The 18,396-nt window shown below is 38.0% G+C and overlaps 3 protein-coding genes across 4 annotated transcripts in view; 2 read left to right on the top strand and 1 right to left on the bottom strand.

Moving 5' to 3' along the window:
* Positions 1-2,137: 2,137 nt before the first annotated feature.
* dhrs9 (dehydrogenase/reductase (SDR family) member 9) lies at positions 2,138-8,146 on the top strand. 2 transcript variants are annotated; one of them, XM_042000977.1, is made up of 5 exons: positions 2,138-2,293; positions 4,258-4,574; positions 4,781-5,039; positions 5,136-5,299; positions 6,722-8,146. In XM_042000977.1, the coding sequence occupies exons 2-5, from the start codon at positions 4,262-4,264 to the stop codon at positions 6,943-6,945; spliced, it is 960 nt and encodes a 319-aa protein (XP_041856911.1). In that variant the 5' UTR covers positions 2,138-2,293; positions 4,258-4,261; the 3' UTR covers positions 6,946-8,146. The 2 variants fall into 2 exon arrangements, with proteins under 2 accessions (XP_041856911.1, XP_041856912.1); XM_042000978.1 differs by lacking the exon at positions 2,138-2,293 and adding an exon at positions 2,945-3,073.
* On the top strand, positions 7,459-10,829 carry rdh1 (retinol dehydrogenase 1). Its single transcript, XM_042000976.1, has 6 exons — positions 7,459-7,546; positions 8,680-8,715; positions 8,862-9,192; positions 9,688-9,946; positions 10,136-10,299; positions 10,382-10,829. The coding sequence occupies exons 1-6, from the start codon at positions 7,544-7,546 to the stop codon at positions 10,606-10,608; spliced, it is 1,020 nt and encodes a 339-aa protein (XP_041856910.1). The 5' UTR covers positions 7,459-7,543; the 3' UTR covers positions 10,609-10,829.
* lrp2a (low density lipoprotein receptor-related protein 2a) overlaps positions 10,790-18,396 on the bottom strand; it is a 45,456-nt gene continuing 37,849 nt past the window's right edge. The window contains exons 60-78 of the mRNA XM_042000975.1: positions 18,138-18,275; positions 17,816-17,938; positions 17,605-17,733; positions 17,231-17,362; positions 17,009-17,140; positions 16,748-16,891; positions 16,480-16,645; positions 16,261-16,389; positions 15,933-16,156; positions 15,627-15,806; positions 14,877-14,996; positions 14,596-14,686; positions 14,387-14,454; positions 13,784-13,901; positions 13,554-13,674; positions 13,188-13,295; positions 12,023-12,139; positions 11,868-11,939; positions 10,790-11,788 (exon numbers count right to left, since the gene is read on the bottom strand). Of these exons, the coding sequence (XP_041856909.1) occupies positions 11,618-11,788; positions 11,868-11,939; positions 12,023-12,139; positions 13,188-13,295; positions 13,554-13,674; positions 13,784-13,901; positions 14,387-14,454; positions 14,596-14,686; positions 14,877-14,996; positions 15,627-15,806; positions 15,933-16,156; positions 16,261-16,389; positions 16,480-16,645; positions 16,748-16,891; positions 17,009-17,140; positions 17,231-17,362; positions 17,605-17,733; positions 17,816-17,938; positions 18,138-18,275 (2,483 nt within the window). The 3' untranslated portion in view covers positions 10,790-11,617. The remainder of the gene's footprint in view (positions 11,789-11,867; positions 11,940-12,022; positions 12,140-13,187; positions 13,296-13,553; positions 13,675-13,783; positions 13,902-14,386; positions 14,455-14,595; positions 14,687-14,876; positions 14,997-15,626; positions 15,807-15,932; positions 16,157-16,260; positions 16,390-16,479; positions 16,646-16,747; positions 16,892-17,008; positions 17,141-17,230; positions 17,363-17,604; positions 17,734-17,815; positions 17,939-18,137; positions 18,276-18,396) is intronic.

Here is an 18,396-nt window from a genome sequence, read left to right as displayed (position 1 = left end):
CCTTTCATGGCCCCAACATCCTAAATTCCAGATCAGCTCATATTTTTAAAGAAAATGTAAAATGTCACTTCTATCATACCATGTGATTTCTCTGTTCTGCTGTGAATAAAATATTAACTGGGGAGATTTGCAAATCACTGCATTCTGGTTTTAGTTCCATTTCACAAAGCATTCATATTTTGGGGGGAATTAGACTTCTATAACCAAAATACAGTATATAACAACATATTCCAATTCATTTAGTTATTATTTGGTACAAATATAGCACTATTTTAAAGGCATTTCTGTTCAGTTAAATAGCTAGCTAGCATTTAAGAAAAATATTTATTTTTATACACCTGGAAAATCATCAGTCTTGAACAGAATCTGAATCATATATTTAATGTAAACTGAACCAGGTTTCATTTAGGTTTTTCAAATGAATCAGTTTTAAGGTTCAGAGATTTGGGTTTTCCTTTTTTTAACAAACCAAACCATTAACTTACTGTGAAAGAAAATAATTCAGTCTAATTGATTATGGAATGATCAATAAATTGGTCAGCTAAACTGACAGAAGTTAACTACAGAAGTAAAATACTGCCTACACCTCCTCTTTATTAGACATATCGTGCTAGTACCTGGTTGGACCCCTTTTGCTTTCAGAATTGACTTAATTATTTTTGGTGTAGATAAAACAAGATGTTGGAAATATTCTTTAGAGATTTTGGCCCATATTGACATAATATCATCATAAAGTTGATGCAGATTTGTCAGCTTTACAATCTATGATGTGAGTCTTCTGTTCCATCATATCCTAAAGTTGCTCTATTCGACTAAGATCTGGTGATTGTGGAGGCCATTGGGGTCCAGTGAAATTATTGTTTTCAAGAAACCAGTATGAGATGATCTAAGCTTTGTGACGTGGTGCCTTATCCTGCTGGAAGTAGCCATCAGAAGATGGGTACACTGTGGCCATAAAGGGATCAACATGGTCAGCAACAATTATCAAGTAGGCTGTGGCATTTAAACGAATCTAAAGTGGCTCAAAGTGTGCTGACAAAATATCCCCCACAACATCACACCAGCCTCAACCATTTATACAAGACATGATGGATCCAAACTTTTATGTGGTTTACACCAAATTCTGACCCAGCCATCTAAATGCTGCAGCTGACTCATCAGACCAGGCAACATCTTGAGGCGAGTCTATGAATTGTAGCCTCAATTTCTTGTTCTTAGGTGACAGGAATGGCACACAGTGTGTTCTTCTTTAGCTGTTTTAGCCTGTCTGCTTCAAGGTTCAACATGTTGTGCATTCAGAGATGGTTTTCTGCCTACCTCACTATCATCGCCAACCAGTCTGTCTTTACTCTTCTCATCTTTGATATCAATAATATGACATTTTAATCTTGCTGCTTAGATGTTTTCTCTTTCTCTGACAATTCTCTGTAAACCTTAGTGATGACTGTGTGTGAAAATCCCAGTAGATTAGCAATTCCTGTTGATCAAAGTCACTTAATTGCTCTTTCTTTCCCATTCCGATAGTTGGTTTGAACTTCAGCAAGTTGTCTTGACCGTGTCTAAATGCACTGACTTGCTGCCATGTGATTGTCTCATAAAATTTTGTGTTAATCAACAGAACAGAGGTACCTATTAAAATGGCTGGTTAGTGTTTGACATAGCAAGTCACTTGAACTTTTTTTTTTGTTTTTTTTTTGTTTTGTTTTTTTTGTATATAATGTCATTGGTTGGAAGCACTCACATATTTTAACTTAAATAATATTTTGTTGCATCAAATAATTTATGCAATTACATTTTGGACGTTATTACATATAGTTTTTCATCTAAATATAGGGTGCAGTCAGTCATAAAACATGCAAGAACAAACTTATTCAGCACAAGTTTAATTTAATTGTTTTTTTATATATATAAAATTTATAAGAACAACAATAAAAGCATCAGGGTTTACGCTAATTTCCCCAACGTTTAGAAAGCAGTTGTACTCACCTTTTTTTATGTTTATAAGAAACATTATTATTAGCAAGTACAATAATTGCTACAACGCTATCAAGCTAGTTACCTGGCTAGCTGGCATTATCACGTAGGGTCCAGCAGATGACGCGCTTAATTCGTCATTTCCAATGACAGACACGAGGGATATCTGCTGACAACCCGGAAGTTACAGCAAATCAGCACCAAATGTATTAAAGGGACCAAATAAACTTTGTGTTAAATTTTCCACCACCTTCTCGGCAGTTGTTCTTCAGCTCCACGACGTTGATTCATTCACCGACTGCACTGAATTGGTCCTCACGTAAGCGACTTTTTCACTAAGATTTAGTTTAATCTTTAGCTTTAACCTTTAAATGTCATGTTTCCATACAAAAATAGCTGTATGAGTAAATATAAGTCAGTTATTGGAGAATCAGTGTAATTGTTCGTTTGAAAAACGAGATTTGTTCATTCAGATACTTTGAATTGTGAGCTGTGTATCTGTCTGTTTGAACTTGTCGGTGTTGTCATTGATTAGAAAGTTTGGAGAGCGCATCCTCCGCCAACACCAATGGCAATATTTTCCTGATTTTGATCAACTTGATACAGATTGGCACTGAAATAAGAGCTCAAAATCAAACTTAAAATATGTCCATCACTTCGTTGAGTTTAATGAAATTCGGCTTTGTGGTTTTTTACGTAATCCTGTAGACAGACAGGCAGGCAGACGGAAGTCAAACGCAATCTTCGGCTCCTTTACATAAAAAATGTCTCATCTCAACTCTTAATGATCGACTGTCTTTGCATCTTGTTGTTCACTCATCAAAAGTAATAAACAACGTTCTTTGTTATGTTGCTTTATTTCCCCCAAATACCCACCATTGTAATAAAAAGTGACGCACAACCAGTTTAGCCAGCTCACAGCTGTTAGAGCAGCAGGAGTCATTTATCAGGCAAAGCGCTGCAAGCCTGATTGGACACATGCTGCTCGAGTTTTCTCTTCACCACTTTAAGCTTTTGTACCACCGCGTCCTGCAGGTGCAGTTTTCTTCTAAATCCAGAAGGCAGTCTGATTATTTATCAGCTCACCTTAGACTAATTTGTAAGTCTTTTGTGTCTGGTACAATTTCAGCATAGGGATTAATCACTTTGAGATGCATGTTAACTGGTATCACCTTCTCAGATGTGAATTTTGTGCCAACACAAAGTTTGAAATGGGGTCATGCTTGTAACTGTGTTGCATCACGTCTTGTTAACTAAGCATTTAGGAGTTGAAACCATATGCTGTTATTTGGAAATGAAAATGTTTTCTCATTCTCACTTGATGTGGGATTTCAGCTCTTCAACAGTTTGCAGCCACCTTTGTCCTGTTTTTCCTTTCATGATGTGCCAAGTGTTGGACTGAAGGCTTGTTTAACATCCACACTGTTTTATAAAGGAGCCCCGTTGTTAAACTATGAGCAGAATGTGTTTGTCCTGCTGAAATAAGGCTTTCTCTTGAAAAGACATCAGGTGGTTGGCAGAAGTTGTTGCATTCACGGTAAAATAGACCCCAGTTGCATACTGCCTTTTGTTACTGGCTGTGTTTTCAGTAATTTTCCTGTGTTGATTGAGTGATTTCCACATTAGAATTATGTCTGTTTTTAAAGAAGGTCTTGAATGTCTTAAAAAATTCATCAAACACATTTTCATCTTTCCTTCTGAAAGACTATGTCCAACTAAACTGCTCTCTGTGTATACGATCATTTTACTGTCCTGCTTCTTTTTCACTATCAGACCAACAGCAAAGCATTCGCCTCAGTTCCCAAATTTATCTTTTTAATGATACAACACAGAGAACATGCTCTAGTTTTTAAAAAATGTTGCAATGGTATCAAATTTATATTCTTTATCTAACAATAGCATTACTAAATTTAAACATGCAGAAAGCTGTAATGACATGTAAGTTATTGCATTCTGTTTTTTTAATTATAATACACACAGTCTTGCACAACTTTTTTGGACGCATGGTTGTATTTTATTGTTAAACATGAACAGCTCTTTGTAATATATTAACTTTTAACTGACCAACTTTGATATAAATCTATGTACAAAGATGTCTGTTATTTTATTACCCTCTTTAGTAGCAGTTCAATCTCTAAATCTAAAATGCAACATTTGCCATTGATAACATATGATACACACTACAGTTACAGTAACATGTTATCTCCTGAACATGCAGTGCAAAAATTAAACTAAATTGTATTTCAATTTGATGATAATTTAGTTTCTTTCTCTTGTTTTTAGAAAAATGTTTCTGTATATCCTTGGACTGGTGGCTGTTTGGTACATCTATCGCTGGTTTAAAGAAACCAAAAGAGTTGCCAACAAGGGAGACAAATATGTGTACATCACTGGTTGTGACTCTGGATTCGGTAATAACCTGGCCAAAACTCTGGACAAGCTGGGCTTCCGCGTGATTGCAGGGTGTTATACTGAGAAGGGTGAAGATGAGCTGAAGAAGATCTCCTCTGACAGGCTGACAACCGTCCCCTTGGATGTCACAGACTCTGAAAGTGTTACCAAAGCAGCAGCTTCCATTAAGACTTTGGTTGGACAGGGAGGTACGTGGATTAATTCAACACAAGACCTCCTTTTTAAAATTTATTTGAATTGATCTAACTAGCAAGAACTGATATAAGGTGGCAGATTTTGTTACACTGGAGTTGAACCAGTCTGAAAAGTTACACTAAAATAACAGATAGTCTTAGGCTGTTCATGTGAACATTATCTTCCTCATCTGTGTATTTTTCCTGTTGTGCTGCTTCAGGCCTCTGGGCTGTTGTGAACAATGCTGGAGTTGCTATTCCATCTGGCCCCACTGACTGGCTCACTATAGAAGACTACAAGTCCATGCTGGATGTCAATCTGAATGGCGTGATCGCAGTGACACTGAGCGTTCTCCCTCTCATCAAGAAGGCTAGGGGAAGAGTGGTGAACGTTGCCAGTGTGTTTGGCCGAATCAGCCCATTCGGTGGACCTTACTGCATTTCCAAATATGGAGTGGAGTCCTTCAATGACAGTCTGCGGTAAGAGGAGATGTAACCTTTTAAATATTTTTTTTCAAATGTCCTTGCTCTTATTTTCTCATGCATGTTCTTATGACGTTGCACATTTTGTTTCAGTATAAACATGGCACCGTTTGGAGTCAAAGTGCTGTGCATTGAACCAGGCTTCTTCAAAACAAGCGTAACTGATACAGTTATATTGAAGAATAACTTGAAGAAGCTCTGGGACAGATTACCTCAGGATGTGAAAGATGACTATGGACCCACTTTCCTGGAGACTTGTGAGTTATTGCATCTCTATTAACAAATAGTTTCTTGACTTTTAAACTCTTAAAGGGTTTTTATTTTTATCTTTTTCTCTATTTAAGTTAAAACTCTTACAGTCCTGCTAAATAATTGTTGGAGAGTTGTTGTTTTTTCCCATTATGAGGAGTAAAAGTTATGGGGCTGAATATCAGCAGCATCTTGAAGTGTCAGCTTATTGTGAAAGACAAGCATCCCTTCAGAGGAGAGACAAAATAGCTTAAGGACAACAAAGTGAAGGTGTTATAGTGCTTCAGTATTTGGAAAGAGTAGATATAAACTTTCAACTTTAATTTGGAAAAAAATAACATGTTTTTGACAAGAGAGCCCACAGGGTGAAGTTTTGCATGTCTGTGATGTCAGTTTTCACCATGCTGGATTTTTCCAGTCTTCACCAAAATTGGCCCAGATTATCATCTGACAACTCTTCACATCTTTCTCACATTTTAACATATTTTTTAAGCTTAACAACTAAAAATGTAAATGAATTTAAGTATTTACCTAAAACAAGTAATGTGCCTGCCTAATAATCGGTTGTCCTTGTTGCATCTGCTGAGGCCTGGCCTGTTTTTCATTTATTCAAGGATTCAAGGAATCTTTATTATCCCGTGAGGGCAGTAAAAACAATCAGTCACAAACACAACACAACATATTTAAAAGGACTATAAAAAAAAAAAAAATAAAAAATAAATTAAGAGTAATAACTTGTTATATTGCATTATGTTGCCCCCTTACTCACAAGTCATCCATCAGGCCACAGTCTCTACAGCAACTTCAGTTTTAGAACAAGTCTTCCATCATTGCATTTTATGCCAGCACTATATTTAAAGGAAGTTTGAATGTTTGGCTCTGTGTTGCACCACCTTTTCTTTTAACATCTGAAATGTTTAAGAGTTGGGGAACCATGTGCTGCAATTCACAAATTGGAACTGTGGGAGATTCCACAGTCAAGACATGCCAACTTGTTACGGCAGCGTACATTCTGCAGGACTTCATTGAAAGTGTCGCTCATCGGACTAAGCCTGACAAGTTATTAGAAACATGTTGGTGAGATCACATCATAGCAGCTGTTTCATGAGCTGACATCACATTCTTTTGTGTTGGTTTGTGGAGTTGGCGCCTCCTCATGACATTGTCCAAAAGTGTTGCATTATCATTTTGACACAATGTTTTAACACAATCAGATCTAGTTGCCATGGCAGCTCAGCCCTCCTGAACTTCTCTGCACCTTTATTGCTATGTGCAGCAGTGCTTTCCTCAAAATTGTCTTTTTTTTTTTTTTTAAGTTTCATTGAAATAAAAACTAAATATGTGTTTATTACTTTTTTCCTGAATCAAATAGCATTCTGTCACGATGGCTTTCTGCAGATTAGTTGCATTTATTAACTGTCTTTTTTCAGCTCTTGAAAAGATGGATGAGACGTTCAGACAGTTGACTGACGGGGACCTGATGAAGGTGGTTAGCTGCATGGAGCATGCCGTCGCTGCTATTCACCCTCGCCATCGCTACTCCCCAGGATGGGACGCGAAGTTCATCTGGTTGCCCCTGTCCTACATGCCAACTTGCATCACAGATAGACTATTCATTATATTTAGTCCCAAACGCAAAATATCTGTGCCGTAGTTTCTGTAATGCCAGTAACTGGAGAAACCTTTTCAGCTAATTTGAAGCTCACTTGCATATGTTTTATTTTTAGTTCAGTAAATGTGGCTCCGTCCATCATCATGTCAGCTCTGCTTATCTAATACTTGTTATACATGTCAAGCAATATGTTACCTCTAACAATGGCCTTATTGCACCTATTAGAAACACAGAGTTAGTGTCATTGCTATTAACTGGATATTTTGATTTATTCTAGATGTTTTTGTTTAGTTTAAAAAGACTCTCCAGATTAAAATTGACTGTATTTATCATGAATATTAAACACAGACGACAGTCTGCGGTGTAACCTTTGCTTAGAAATGTTTTCAAAGTTGATTGGATCTTTAAGGTAAATGAGGTTATCAAAACCAGGGGTCATGTAATCTTGTTTCGCCTATTGCACAATCCGCCATGCTGGTGAACCATTTACCCCTGCCTTTATATCTATTATGGACCTTGACTCTGCAGACACACAGCATAACTTCATCTGGAGCTTTGAGGTTTTGTTAGGAGAGGATCATCAGTTCAGTCAGGTAATTTTAACGGTGGAAGGTGAGGCAGCTGCTAAAAAGACATAATCATGGTATGTTTATATTTTTTTTTATTATTATGCTGTGGTGCTTGATTGGCTTTCATGACCACTTATTAAGACAGACTGGGAGCAGAGGGTTAAATTACGGATTTAGTTGGGGGTTTTTTTCTGTACAAACTTTTTGTATATTGAGATTTGACGCCACCTCGTGGTTGAGGGAACTTTTACTTGGATGAAGGGATCCATTTCTTGCCATATTGCATATGATTTAATTTCATTCAAGATAAGTGTATCTGGTAAAACTCAATTAAGTGTTTCTGCATTTTTGGCATTGCATATATTTTGTTCATGGAGCAAAACAGATTTCCTGTATTTTCTGCATGTCTGCATAACAGATGTAAAAGTAATTTCAGTCAAATCTGTGATCTCCTGATGCCTGAGGAGAAAGTGCAGTTTACAAGTCTACCTTTCAGACACATTGGTTATTCTTGTGGAATTACACGAACATTCAGGAGCATTTTCATAAGATTAAGATGACCTGATGTATGTAATAGTTTAATATAACCGTTGACTGTGTTTTGTCTGTAAAATTCTAACTGATTTTTGTAGGTGTCAAATAAATACAGCTGAATAAAAAAATGTGGTGTTGCACTGAAAATATGTTAATATTAGACATCTAAGGATTAAAACATGGAAGTACTCAGTTGAAGGTCCTCAAAATATTTCTGAATTTCATTAAATATAAAGTATTTCGGTTTCTTGATGTGATGTCAGATGCATTTGATAAATATCTTCCGTTACGCCACACACTTCAATTAGTTTTAACAAAATTTTAAAAGGCTAAACAAAATACTGATATATAAACACCCTTTATTCTGTGTATTATTGTCATAACTAAGTTAGTTCAACAGGGGGCCCTAGACTAAAACTTATGAGACACAGTGGTAATGTGGTTCATCACGGTAGGGGGATCTCCACATTTCAGTCTAGATGCTGTGTTATGAATTTAGAAACTCTTAATTGTATTAGGGGAATTTGAAATTACATTGCATGAGTTTTTCATGAATAAGGATACAGTTCAGTAAAGAAGGAGTAGACAGTGTAAGTCTGGAACTTCATGCTCTGGACTATGTGTGAGGTTTTTGTAAGTGGAACTGAAATTCATCTTGGGTTTCTTCATTCAGGTGTCAACTGAGGATCTAACTAAGAATTTATTTGAGGTAAGGATCATTTCTTAAAATGTTGGCTCGTGCTGTGTTCCTCAATCATCTAAAATTTATAAAGAAATATATATAAAGGCAAGAGTGCATGATTGTTTTCATTAGTATCCTACATTTGCAGTCCAGCTGTAATTTTTGTGTCTTAGGTTATCCTGTCCCATCTGGCCTTAACCTGTGTTTTACTTCTGGCCATATACGCTGCAATCCGCTGGTACATCAGAGATTCCTACAAAGTTGATGGATTCAATCAGAAACATGTGTTCATCACGGGCTGTGATAGCGGCTTTGGAAATCTTCTGGCCAGACAGCTGGATGGAAAAGGTTTCCACGTCATAGCGGGGTGTCTCACAGAGAAAGGTGCAACAGATCTGTCAGCAGCAGCCTCCCCCAGACTGAAGACCCTCCTGCTGAATGTTACAGACAGCGCGAGCATCAGGAGTGCGGTGGAGTTTGTGAGCAGAGAGGTCGGGAAGAGAGGTGAGCAGGGCGGACAGCAGGGGGTGCGCACTGATAAGGTGCCAGTCAGAGTGAAGCACTGGGAGAGATAAAGGCAACCTGGACCATCCTATCAACCTCCTACTGATGTGAATAGTGCACGCTATGTTTTTAAATATAAATAAATAAAATGATCTCAGCCAGACATACAGTTAAACCTCTTCACACATATTGTAAATTCTGTCTACAGATAACAAAATAATTCAGAGTTTATTGTAGATGGTAAAAGATGACTTGTGAATTGTGTTGTAGCTTTAATCCTATTAACACGACACTGTTTGCTGAGACAAATTATTTGTATTGATGAGCAAAGTAGTGTTCCATTATTTGGAATTTTACTTGATTCAGGGAAAAATCAATATTAACCTGTTTCATACAAAACAACAGCTTTTCTAAGTGTGAAATGTTGAAAATGAGTAATGTGCCTTACATAGCATACCAGCAAGGATGATTATTCTGCCTGCTTTCTTTCTGCAGGTCTGTGGGGGCTGGTGAACAACGCTGGAAGGTCAATACCTATCGGCCCAACAGAATGGATGGAGTTAGGGGATTTCACAAAGGTCTTAGACGTAAATCTGATAGGAGTCATTGACGTGACCCTGCAGTTTCTGCCTCTTGTGAAGAAAGCCCAGGGTAGAGTTGTTAATGTAGCCAGTATTCTGGGAAGACTCTCCCTCATTGGTGGAGGATACTGTCTGTCCAAATGGGGAGTGGAAGCATTTTCAGACAGTCTCAGGTAGCAGCACAAAAACAAAGGAAACACACATGTTCATAAATTCAAGATATGCTGTAGATGTGTTAAAAGTCAAAACAAAGTTGGTCCTTGTATGTTCATTTCAGGTTGAAGACAGCAGTTTAAAATAATATGAATTGTTACAAAACCAGAATGATCATTTTCACAAACAATTAAACTTTGTCTTCCCAGGAGGGACATGCAGCATTTTGGTATCAAAGTGAGCATCATTGAGCCTGGTTTCTTTAAGACAGCTGTGACCCGTGTGGATCTTATTAATGCTGACCTGAAAAGGCTATGGACCCGCCTCCCTGAAGAAGTTAAAGACTCATATGGATCTACATACTTTGATGACTGTAAGTAAAACTGCCGTAATATAAATCAGCAAAGGTGTTAAACATATTTAAAATAATTCCTGTGATTTGTTTTGTCACTCAGATGTGAAAACACAGAACTTCTCCATGGGCATCCTGTGCAGTCCTGATATCTCCAAAGTGACCAAATGCATGGAGCATGCACTAACAGCCCGCTTTCCCCGCACACGTTATGGAGCAGGCTGGGACGCCAAGCTTTTCTGGATCCCTCTGTCCTACTTCCCTACATTTGTGACAGACTTTGTGATCAATGCGCTCCTTCCATCACTTAAGGGTGCAGGAAAAATCTGAACATTCAATATGCATGAATTGTTTTCAGTAGTCTTTAAATGTAATTTTTTATGATAATGAAGTAATAAAACACGAAGACTGACTTACAAAATAGGAAATTTATTCATTCATGTTTCAGCAGCGGCAATTTAAATCATATGAGTATATTCTGCATGATCACAGATACAGTTTTTATTTGTCCTCATTATCATACAAAATAAATCGATCTATAAAAGAATTAATCCACTTTGTTTAGAAAACGTCTACATCTGCATCCTCAAGTCACAAGTCGCCATTTACGATTATCAGCTACATTTCCATGAAACACACAGACATGTTCAAGTACCATTCCAAACTATTTTGGCCATTCCAGTAAAAACAATCATGTTGATTCAAAGTCAGATGAGTGTGATTAAGTACAGTAAGTATGCTTTGCACACATATTTAAAGTTGTGACCCTCTTTATGGCGGAGCACATATCACTGAAAGTTTACAGCATCAGGTAAAATCCAATTTCTTTAGTTGTGCTTTCATTTGTCAGCCCTGAAATGAGGTATATAAACAAGCAAGATGAAGTAAATACATCTTCAGTTTAGTTCAGTGGCATATTTCTCTAATAAGCTCTGATCATATAAGAACTGTACATTCAGAATGCAGCTCACCTTTTATATGTGCGATATTATGTTTATGTTCATCTACTTCATATCTACTATATTTCAGATATTTCTGACAAAATCTTACTTTTCAAATTTACAAATATACAACACATTTATTAACATTTCTATCAGCAGCTTCAGTGCAAAGATATACATATCGTACATCGTAATAAAGAAAAAAACATTTACCACAAGTATTGGCATAAGAAATGTCAGAAGGCATAGTCAAAGAAGACTTTTTTTTTTTCTTCATTCTATAAAGATGTATTTCTCTGTCCTAAAACAATTTGAATTTTGTACACAGGCTGCATAAAAAAATAAATTCTGTGCAAAGTGTGTTTTTTTTCTTTAATTCCCATCAGTGAGAGAAGGGGTTATACGTCACTGTCCTCTTTAACAAGGTTGGCTGTGTCTTTAAAACTGTCCTCAGTTGGTGAGAAGGTGCTGGGACGATCCCTCTTCTGGGGTTTTGCAGGGGGGACAAACGGAGATGGCTCAGGGACAGAAGTGTCCGCGCTGCTTTCAACAGGCTTTTCATCCTTCATCTGTAAAACAATGCAGAGTGTGATATCAGTAATGACATTCAAAATGATGCTTAAAAATGCCTTTTGTGTTCAAACCTACCTCTGAATATGATGGGTTTTCAAAAGTGGTGCTTGGCTTTAGTTTTCGTTTAAATAAGCTCCACTTTGACTCCTGAAAACAAACACTGTCAGTGAGCTGGCAAACCTTTGAACTTATGTAGATTATATGCAGTAACATGTATGTTAGATGTCCACCTGAACAGGCTTGGTTCCGACAGAAGATGTATTAACAATGCCCACACTCTGATCTCCACGGTATGCCGGGTTCACAAAGTTGTTCTCCAATTGCTCACCAGTCACATTAACAGTCACCTGTTCATAAGCAAATGTGAAGAGTGTCATCACAGTTAACATAAATGTAGTCTGAGCTGAAACTGTACACTTTGATCTAATATTCAAGTAATTATAAAGGGGAACATAAGGACCTGTATATACTTTTCAGATGATTAATAACAACTATCTGCAGCAGAGCTAAGGACATGTAGAAGTGTAGGCTTTCTTTTTTTCTGTTTCTGTATCTTTTACAATATGATTATCAAACTGATGTTGGAGTTTTAGAAAACATCTTATATTATAAATTAGTGATCTTATCCTTGGACCTAAAGATCATTTCTGGGGGTCACCAGATGGTTGTGGAGAAAAGGTGAAATAATACTAAAAATAAAGCATTTTAGACCAGGTCATGGGTTTTGCATTATACATACTATGCCAGTGGTATAAACTGGGTAAAAACATATTTTACTGACCACTTTTGTGAGTGTCAAAGTTGCGTAGCTAAACTTCTTGTTGGAAAATGCTGACTACATCTAGCACTAGCTATTTTTTTTCTTTGAGAAATAGGCGCCAGCTGTGACCCTTTTATTTGGAGTGTTCCTGGGTTCTTTAATCTCTTACGTTTTTACCCTCCTTATATGACACTGTTGTTCTCATTAAATTGAGTTCCACTTTGTCAGCAGGTATCCCTAGACTAGAAAAATGGTACTTGTTTGCTCCTCTTTCCTGTCTTCTGCACCTCCAACCAGTTAAGGCAGATGGCAGCCATTCCTGAGTCAGGGTCTGCTGGAAGTTTTTCTTTCTTTTAAAAAAGAGTTTTCCCATGCCACTGTCATTGTCCATGCTCAGGACAGAGTATTGAAGAAAAGATTCAATGCAATCCATTGGTTTCCTTAGCAAGGCAAATAATTTTTTTTATGGCTTGGCTTAAAATGAACACAGTGGATTATATACAACAATCAAATTTTATTTAATTGGTTTATAAGTGGACTGGACTGTAACTTTAAAAGTTGGCACAAATTAAACTGAATATTTTGTGACATGAACTTCAATGACTTGAGAATGAAAATCATATATTTGTGAGTACCTGTGAAGCATGAATGACAGCTGGATCACTGGTCACAGGAGGAGTGGCATACAGCGGGTTCTCAAATGTGATTGGCTGTCTCCCAGCATCAACGGTAAAATTATCATCCTATAGGAATATTATATTGGTAAGACTGGGTTTACATTTATCATGGATATTCAAGTCCCACCTGTTTTGTTCAACTTGTTATCTCGTAAAATGCTGCTCACACAAGCAGTTCTGAAGATTTTGTTGAAGATTAAAAGGAGTAAATAAATACCACAAAATGACTCCTGTTTGTCAAAAGAATTGCCAAAAATGCTGACAGGGCATCTTGTGTGACTTGAAATGCCATTAACTACTAGGATGTTTATCTCCAGAGCTCACCATCTGCATGGCCGTGTCAATGAATGACACTCCAATGTGTGATGGTCCAAGATCCACGTTATCACCGGACCGAAACATCACCCCATTCCCAGTGTCAGGTGACTTCACGAGGCTGCTGAGACTGAATGAAAATAAAACCCTCCAACATGAACATTGTTTTGAATTTTCTACTCTTAGCTTTAGAAAAGTTGTATTCAACAAGAAAAAGAAAGAAGGAAAGGACTAAATACCTGGGAAGTTTGGGCATGGAGGGGATGAAAGATCCTGTTCGTTTGTAATTGAGGAAAACTCCAACAGCCAAAGCTCCAGTAATCAGGATGATGATGACAGCCAGTAGAACAGCCACAGCTGAAGATAAAACAGTGTTCTTATGTTCTTATAAACATTTTCATTAAAAAGCAGATCATTAACAGCTCAAAAATATTTTGCTGACAAGTGCATCACTGGTCACAAATTGCAGATTATCTCTTAGTTTGCAGAAGTTAAACTTTGATAAATGTCTATTAGTGCTGTTAGCCAATTATTAAAGAACAGTAATTTCAATGAGCCCCAAGAGTTGCTGAGACAGTTTTTTAAAGCTGTTTTCTATGTCTAAGAAAGAAGTGTCACGCATAGCATTTTGCCTCTATCTGCTGCAGCAAAAGGAACCGCTCATGACTGTGACAGTGCGGCGGGTCTCAAATGTCCAGCATAGCATGTATGTAGCATTCCTGTTGGTTTATAAGGAAGATAAAGGCTCGCTCATTTTCATTTTTATAACCTTTATAAAAACACATTAAAAACATCCAGTAGTCACAAATAAAAATTCTAAGAAAAAAGTTGAATTATTGTACCTGTTCCAGCTGGAGCACCCCTCGACTTCCCCATCTCACAGAAGCTGCCCACATAGCCATATGGACATCTACACAACATCATATTAACACACAAAGCAAGTCTTTAACACAAGGACAATTGACTGTGCCCATTTAAAAACGATGGAAAACCAGACATCCTTGGAATTACTGACAACAAGCGATGGACAGTCAAGTGCATCTAAACTCACTTGCACTTGGGTAGACCCCCTTCATCAGTGTAGCAGGTTCCACCATTCATGCATCTGCATGCAAGGGGCATTGGAACTGGAGCCTCAATGGCTGCAGAAGCAAAAGCCAGGCATACAGAGGATCAACAACGACAAAAATAAATTCACACACTCACAAAACCATCCAGGAGCAGCCAGGCATATGTGATTGATGGACAGATTTATGAATGCAAAATTAGATACCACATCACTATTAACACAAATGTGCAGTCAGTACAAGCAGTCTGAGTGAAGTTGTTTACCTGCATCGCATTCACTTGAGTCGATACTCATTGGAGGAGAGCCCTGGGGACAGGTGCAGGTGTACCCACCAGGTCGGAGGAGGCAGAGGTGACTGCATACATTCTTGCAAGGTTTGGGCACTAACAAGGACAGAACACAATAAGCAAAAGACTAGTTATATTGTTATTGAGCGTGCTATGATCGGAGCTTTCTAAATGACAAATCAACAATCCTGTTTTACAGATAATTTGTGAATGATCAGAATCCTAAAAGAAACAAGATATGCTCTTTGTTTAAGGACCAAATCTTTAGTGACAATGACAGCTTCATATGTCTGCAACTAGTTCCTTCTGACTGAAGCCTCCTAAAGTTACAGAAATCATATGTTAGCTTTCTAAAATTATTACTTTAAGCTGATCTCATTAGACATCAACCTAAAACAGGATATCTCTTAGCAATATTATGGAAAACTACCAAGTTGATGGTGGTGAGCTGAAGCAGAAGCCAATGAGGTGCAGATATAATGCTTTTGCTTGTGGCTTCAAATACACATGGATAGACAATTTTACTTGAGTACTTTATGGTGTTATGTTGTTATTTTGTTAGCTGACTGTTTTAAAACTTCATTTTAGATCATGATTCAAGCTGTCTGTATCTTATTTATGCTTTAACATTGAAACGGCTCATTTTATTCTCAGTGAGGGGTTTAAGGTGGTGTTTTAAATTATAATTATATTAACATCCCTCTGTAAATTCTTTTGTGTTCTGACCTGACTGGTTGTGTCGATGCTCCTGGTAAATACGGACTTGTGTAAGCCAAGGGTTGATGGTTAAAACTTTGACTTTATTTCCTCGTCCAAACTTGTTTGTCTTCCACACTTCACCTTTTTCTTTTGTTGTCCAGTACACATGTCCCTCAAAGATGTCAAGACTATACGGATGTCCAATATCTGGTACAGAAAAAAAAATATCATGAACACAGATTTAACTCTTTAATCATAAATAATTCGACTAAATGTGACAGTGTCTGAATATAAAACGCAACTGTTTGTATTTCTTAAAACCGGCTACCCTACCTCCTGATATTACAATCTTTCTGTCTGTGCCATCAGGCTTCATAGACTCAATGATGTTTTCCTTGGAGTCACACCAGTAGATTCTGTTTCCATTCACATAGTCCAGAGCCAGACCAGTAGGCCAGCCAAGGTCCTCCTCTTTGACCAGCACCTCCCGATGCTGGCCATCCATCCACGCCGACTCTATTCTAGGTTTCTTTCCCCAGTCTGTCCAGTACATCATCCTGCCACAGGCAATGACAAAAACCAACTCAGTGTGTACACAAAACAAGCACAAAGATATTTCATGTAGCAAAAAAACAAATGTCTTCTTAAAATCAAGACATACCCAAGGGAGGGATTCACAACAATCGCAGCAGGCTGGTCAAGGTCAGTGTGGATCAACCACTTCCTGTACCGCCCATCCAGTTTGGCCACTTCAATTCGATTGGTCCCTGAATCTGTCCAGTAAATATGCCTGTGAACAATGATTCAGAGTACTAAGTACACATGAACAAGGTTTACAGCCATTCTGCAGAAAAATGAAGCTATAACTTTGCTCAATTACCCGCCAACCCAGTCCACAGCGATGCCATCGGGATTAGCAATGTACCGCAGATTCAGGTCCACTTCTTTTACTGGGTTGTTGCCAAAATCATTGAATGTGGTCATATAGGCACGCTTTATAGAGCCAAACTGAGATCCCTGACCTCCAACTGTCCAATAGACAATACCTACAGCATACAAAAGAAAAGATTATCCAGTCTTATCTTGTGCTTTCTATATTCACCATGGATAAAAAAAAAACTTAAAAATCTTTAGAAAAACAGACTCACTGAGGCCTTCACCCTTTGGATCCCACAGGTAATCCAAGGCTTGGATGTGCTCGGCATTGTCCACATAGTCTGAATACTGCTCAGAACTCAGGTTGAAACGACGGATGCGAACATTGTCTGGCAACAGCAGCACTGGTGGGTTTCCTGTGCAGACATTGATTTGTGGTAAGACTTGTCAGCATTTTAAATACAGAGCTTGGTAGCAATGATGAAGCCTATTTATGAAAACATATTTAAAGACTTTTTTGTCCAAGTTCTGACCTTCAGCAGCACACTCGGTCCCATGTGGCTCACCAAAAGATAGAAAGCCTTCAGCACAGAAGCACTCGTAACTTCCCTTTGTGTTTTTACAGTCCTGAGGACACATTCCATACACTTCACACTCATTCACATCTGTCCAAGGAAGAGGAGGAAATGACAAGAGACAAAACATAAACTGCATGAACAAAATACTTCTGTGTGTTTGGTTAATTTGTAGTTTACCTTCACATGTGTGTCTTTCTGTGGCTCTGGGCTTGTAACCGGGTCTGCAGGAGCAGAGGAAGCCTCCCTCCATCAGGTCTGTACAGTTGTGTTCACACATGTTGGTACTGCAAGTGTGCCCACTGCCATGGTCTGAAATAGTGGGAAAAGAACACATAAGCAAAAAAAATGCAGCTTCAAGAAAGCTTCATACATACACACACACAGGTAAATGTATGTTACAATAGAATCACAGTGTGCATTGCCATCATGGCGATAAACAAATACCTCTAACAAGCCTGCAACAAGTAGTGAGGACAACCAGAAGTGTGTCACTTATATATCAAACAGTTGAAAGTTGTACAATCTCACAATGAAAAAAAAAAGTTACTTACGGCAGCCAAGCTCATCTGACTCATCTCCACAGTCATCATAATCATCACAGGCGTACTGCAGAGGGATGCACTGTCCATTACTGCATTTGTATTCATCATCTGAGCAGGGCCCATGTGTTGGGGTTTGACCTGAATGGAGAAAACACACCACCTCAAAAGAAGCTGGAGATCCATATAGTCTCAGTCATATAGTCCTAAAAGCTGTACTCACAGTTTTCCTGTTTCTCATCGGAGCCGTCACCGCAGTCATCAAGAGAGTTACACAGCTCGTGGCTGTAGATGCAACGATTGTTGTCACAACGGAAACGGAAGGGAGCCTCACAATCGATGTCCACTGTGGATAAACCAAAAGATTCAACCCAATATCAACCTTTTAGCAACTTTAGCAGTTACAAAAAATTAATTTGCTGCAGTAGAAAATAATTAAAATGCTGCTTGATGTAGATCAGAAGCACAAAAAGATATATATTGACTGATATTGACTTTGTGTGTTCTGGACTTGAATGAGTCGGAGGTTTCATGTTATTTCTTACAGCAGAGATGCAGCTCTTCATCTGAGTTGTCACCACAGTCATTATCTCCATCACATTTCCAGTGAGGCTGGATGCAAACATGGTTCTTGCATTCAAACAGGAAGGGGGGGCAGTATGTGCCATTGGGAAAACGGGTTGCTGAAAGCCAAAACCTTGATATCAAATTAAATTTGTCACTGAAGCGTCTGAAAAATCCAGTACCAAACTCATGATTATCAGCCGGAACAAAACAAGTTAACGAGAAGATAAAAAATAAATG

Source organism: Melanotaenia boesemani, chromosome 12 (genome assembly GCF_017639745.1).
Source record: "Melanotaenia boesemani isolate fMelBoe1 chromosome 12, fMelBoe1.pri, whole genome shotgun sequence".
NCBI classification, from domain to species: Eukaryota; Metazoa; Chordata; class Actinopteri; order Atheriniformes; family Melanotaeniidae; genus Melanotaenia; species Melanotaenia boesemani.
The sequence above is the reverse complement of the archived record's forward strand: the minus strand, read 5'-3'. Positions and strand labels throughout refer to the sequence as shown.

Coding starts and splice junctions, on each gene's coding strand:
- rdh1 (XM_042000976.1), top strand. Junction 9,193..9,687: donor CAGAGAGGTCGGGAAGAGAG/GTGAGCAGGGCG, acceptor TTCTTTCTGCAG/GTCTGTGGGGGCTGGTGAAC. Junction 9,947..10,135: donor GCATTTTCAGACAGTCTCAG/GTAGCAGCACAA, acceptor TTGTCTTCCCAG/GAGGGACATGCAGCATTTTG.
- dhrs9 (XM_042000977.1), top strand. CDS start 4,262: ATGTTTCTGTATATCCTTGGACTGGTGGCTGTTTGGTACATCTATCGC. Junction 5,040..5,135: donor TCCTTCAATGACAGTCTGCG/GTAAGAGGAGAT, acceptor ATTTTGTTTCAG/TATAAACATGGCACCGTTTG. Junction 5,300..6,721: donor ACCCACTTTCCTGGAGACTT/GTGAGTTATTGC, acceptor GTCTTTTTTCAG/CTCTTGAAAAGATGGATGAG.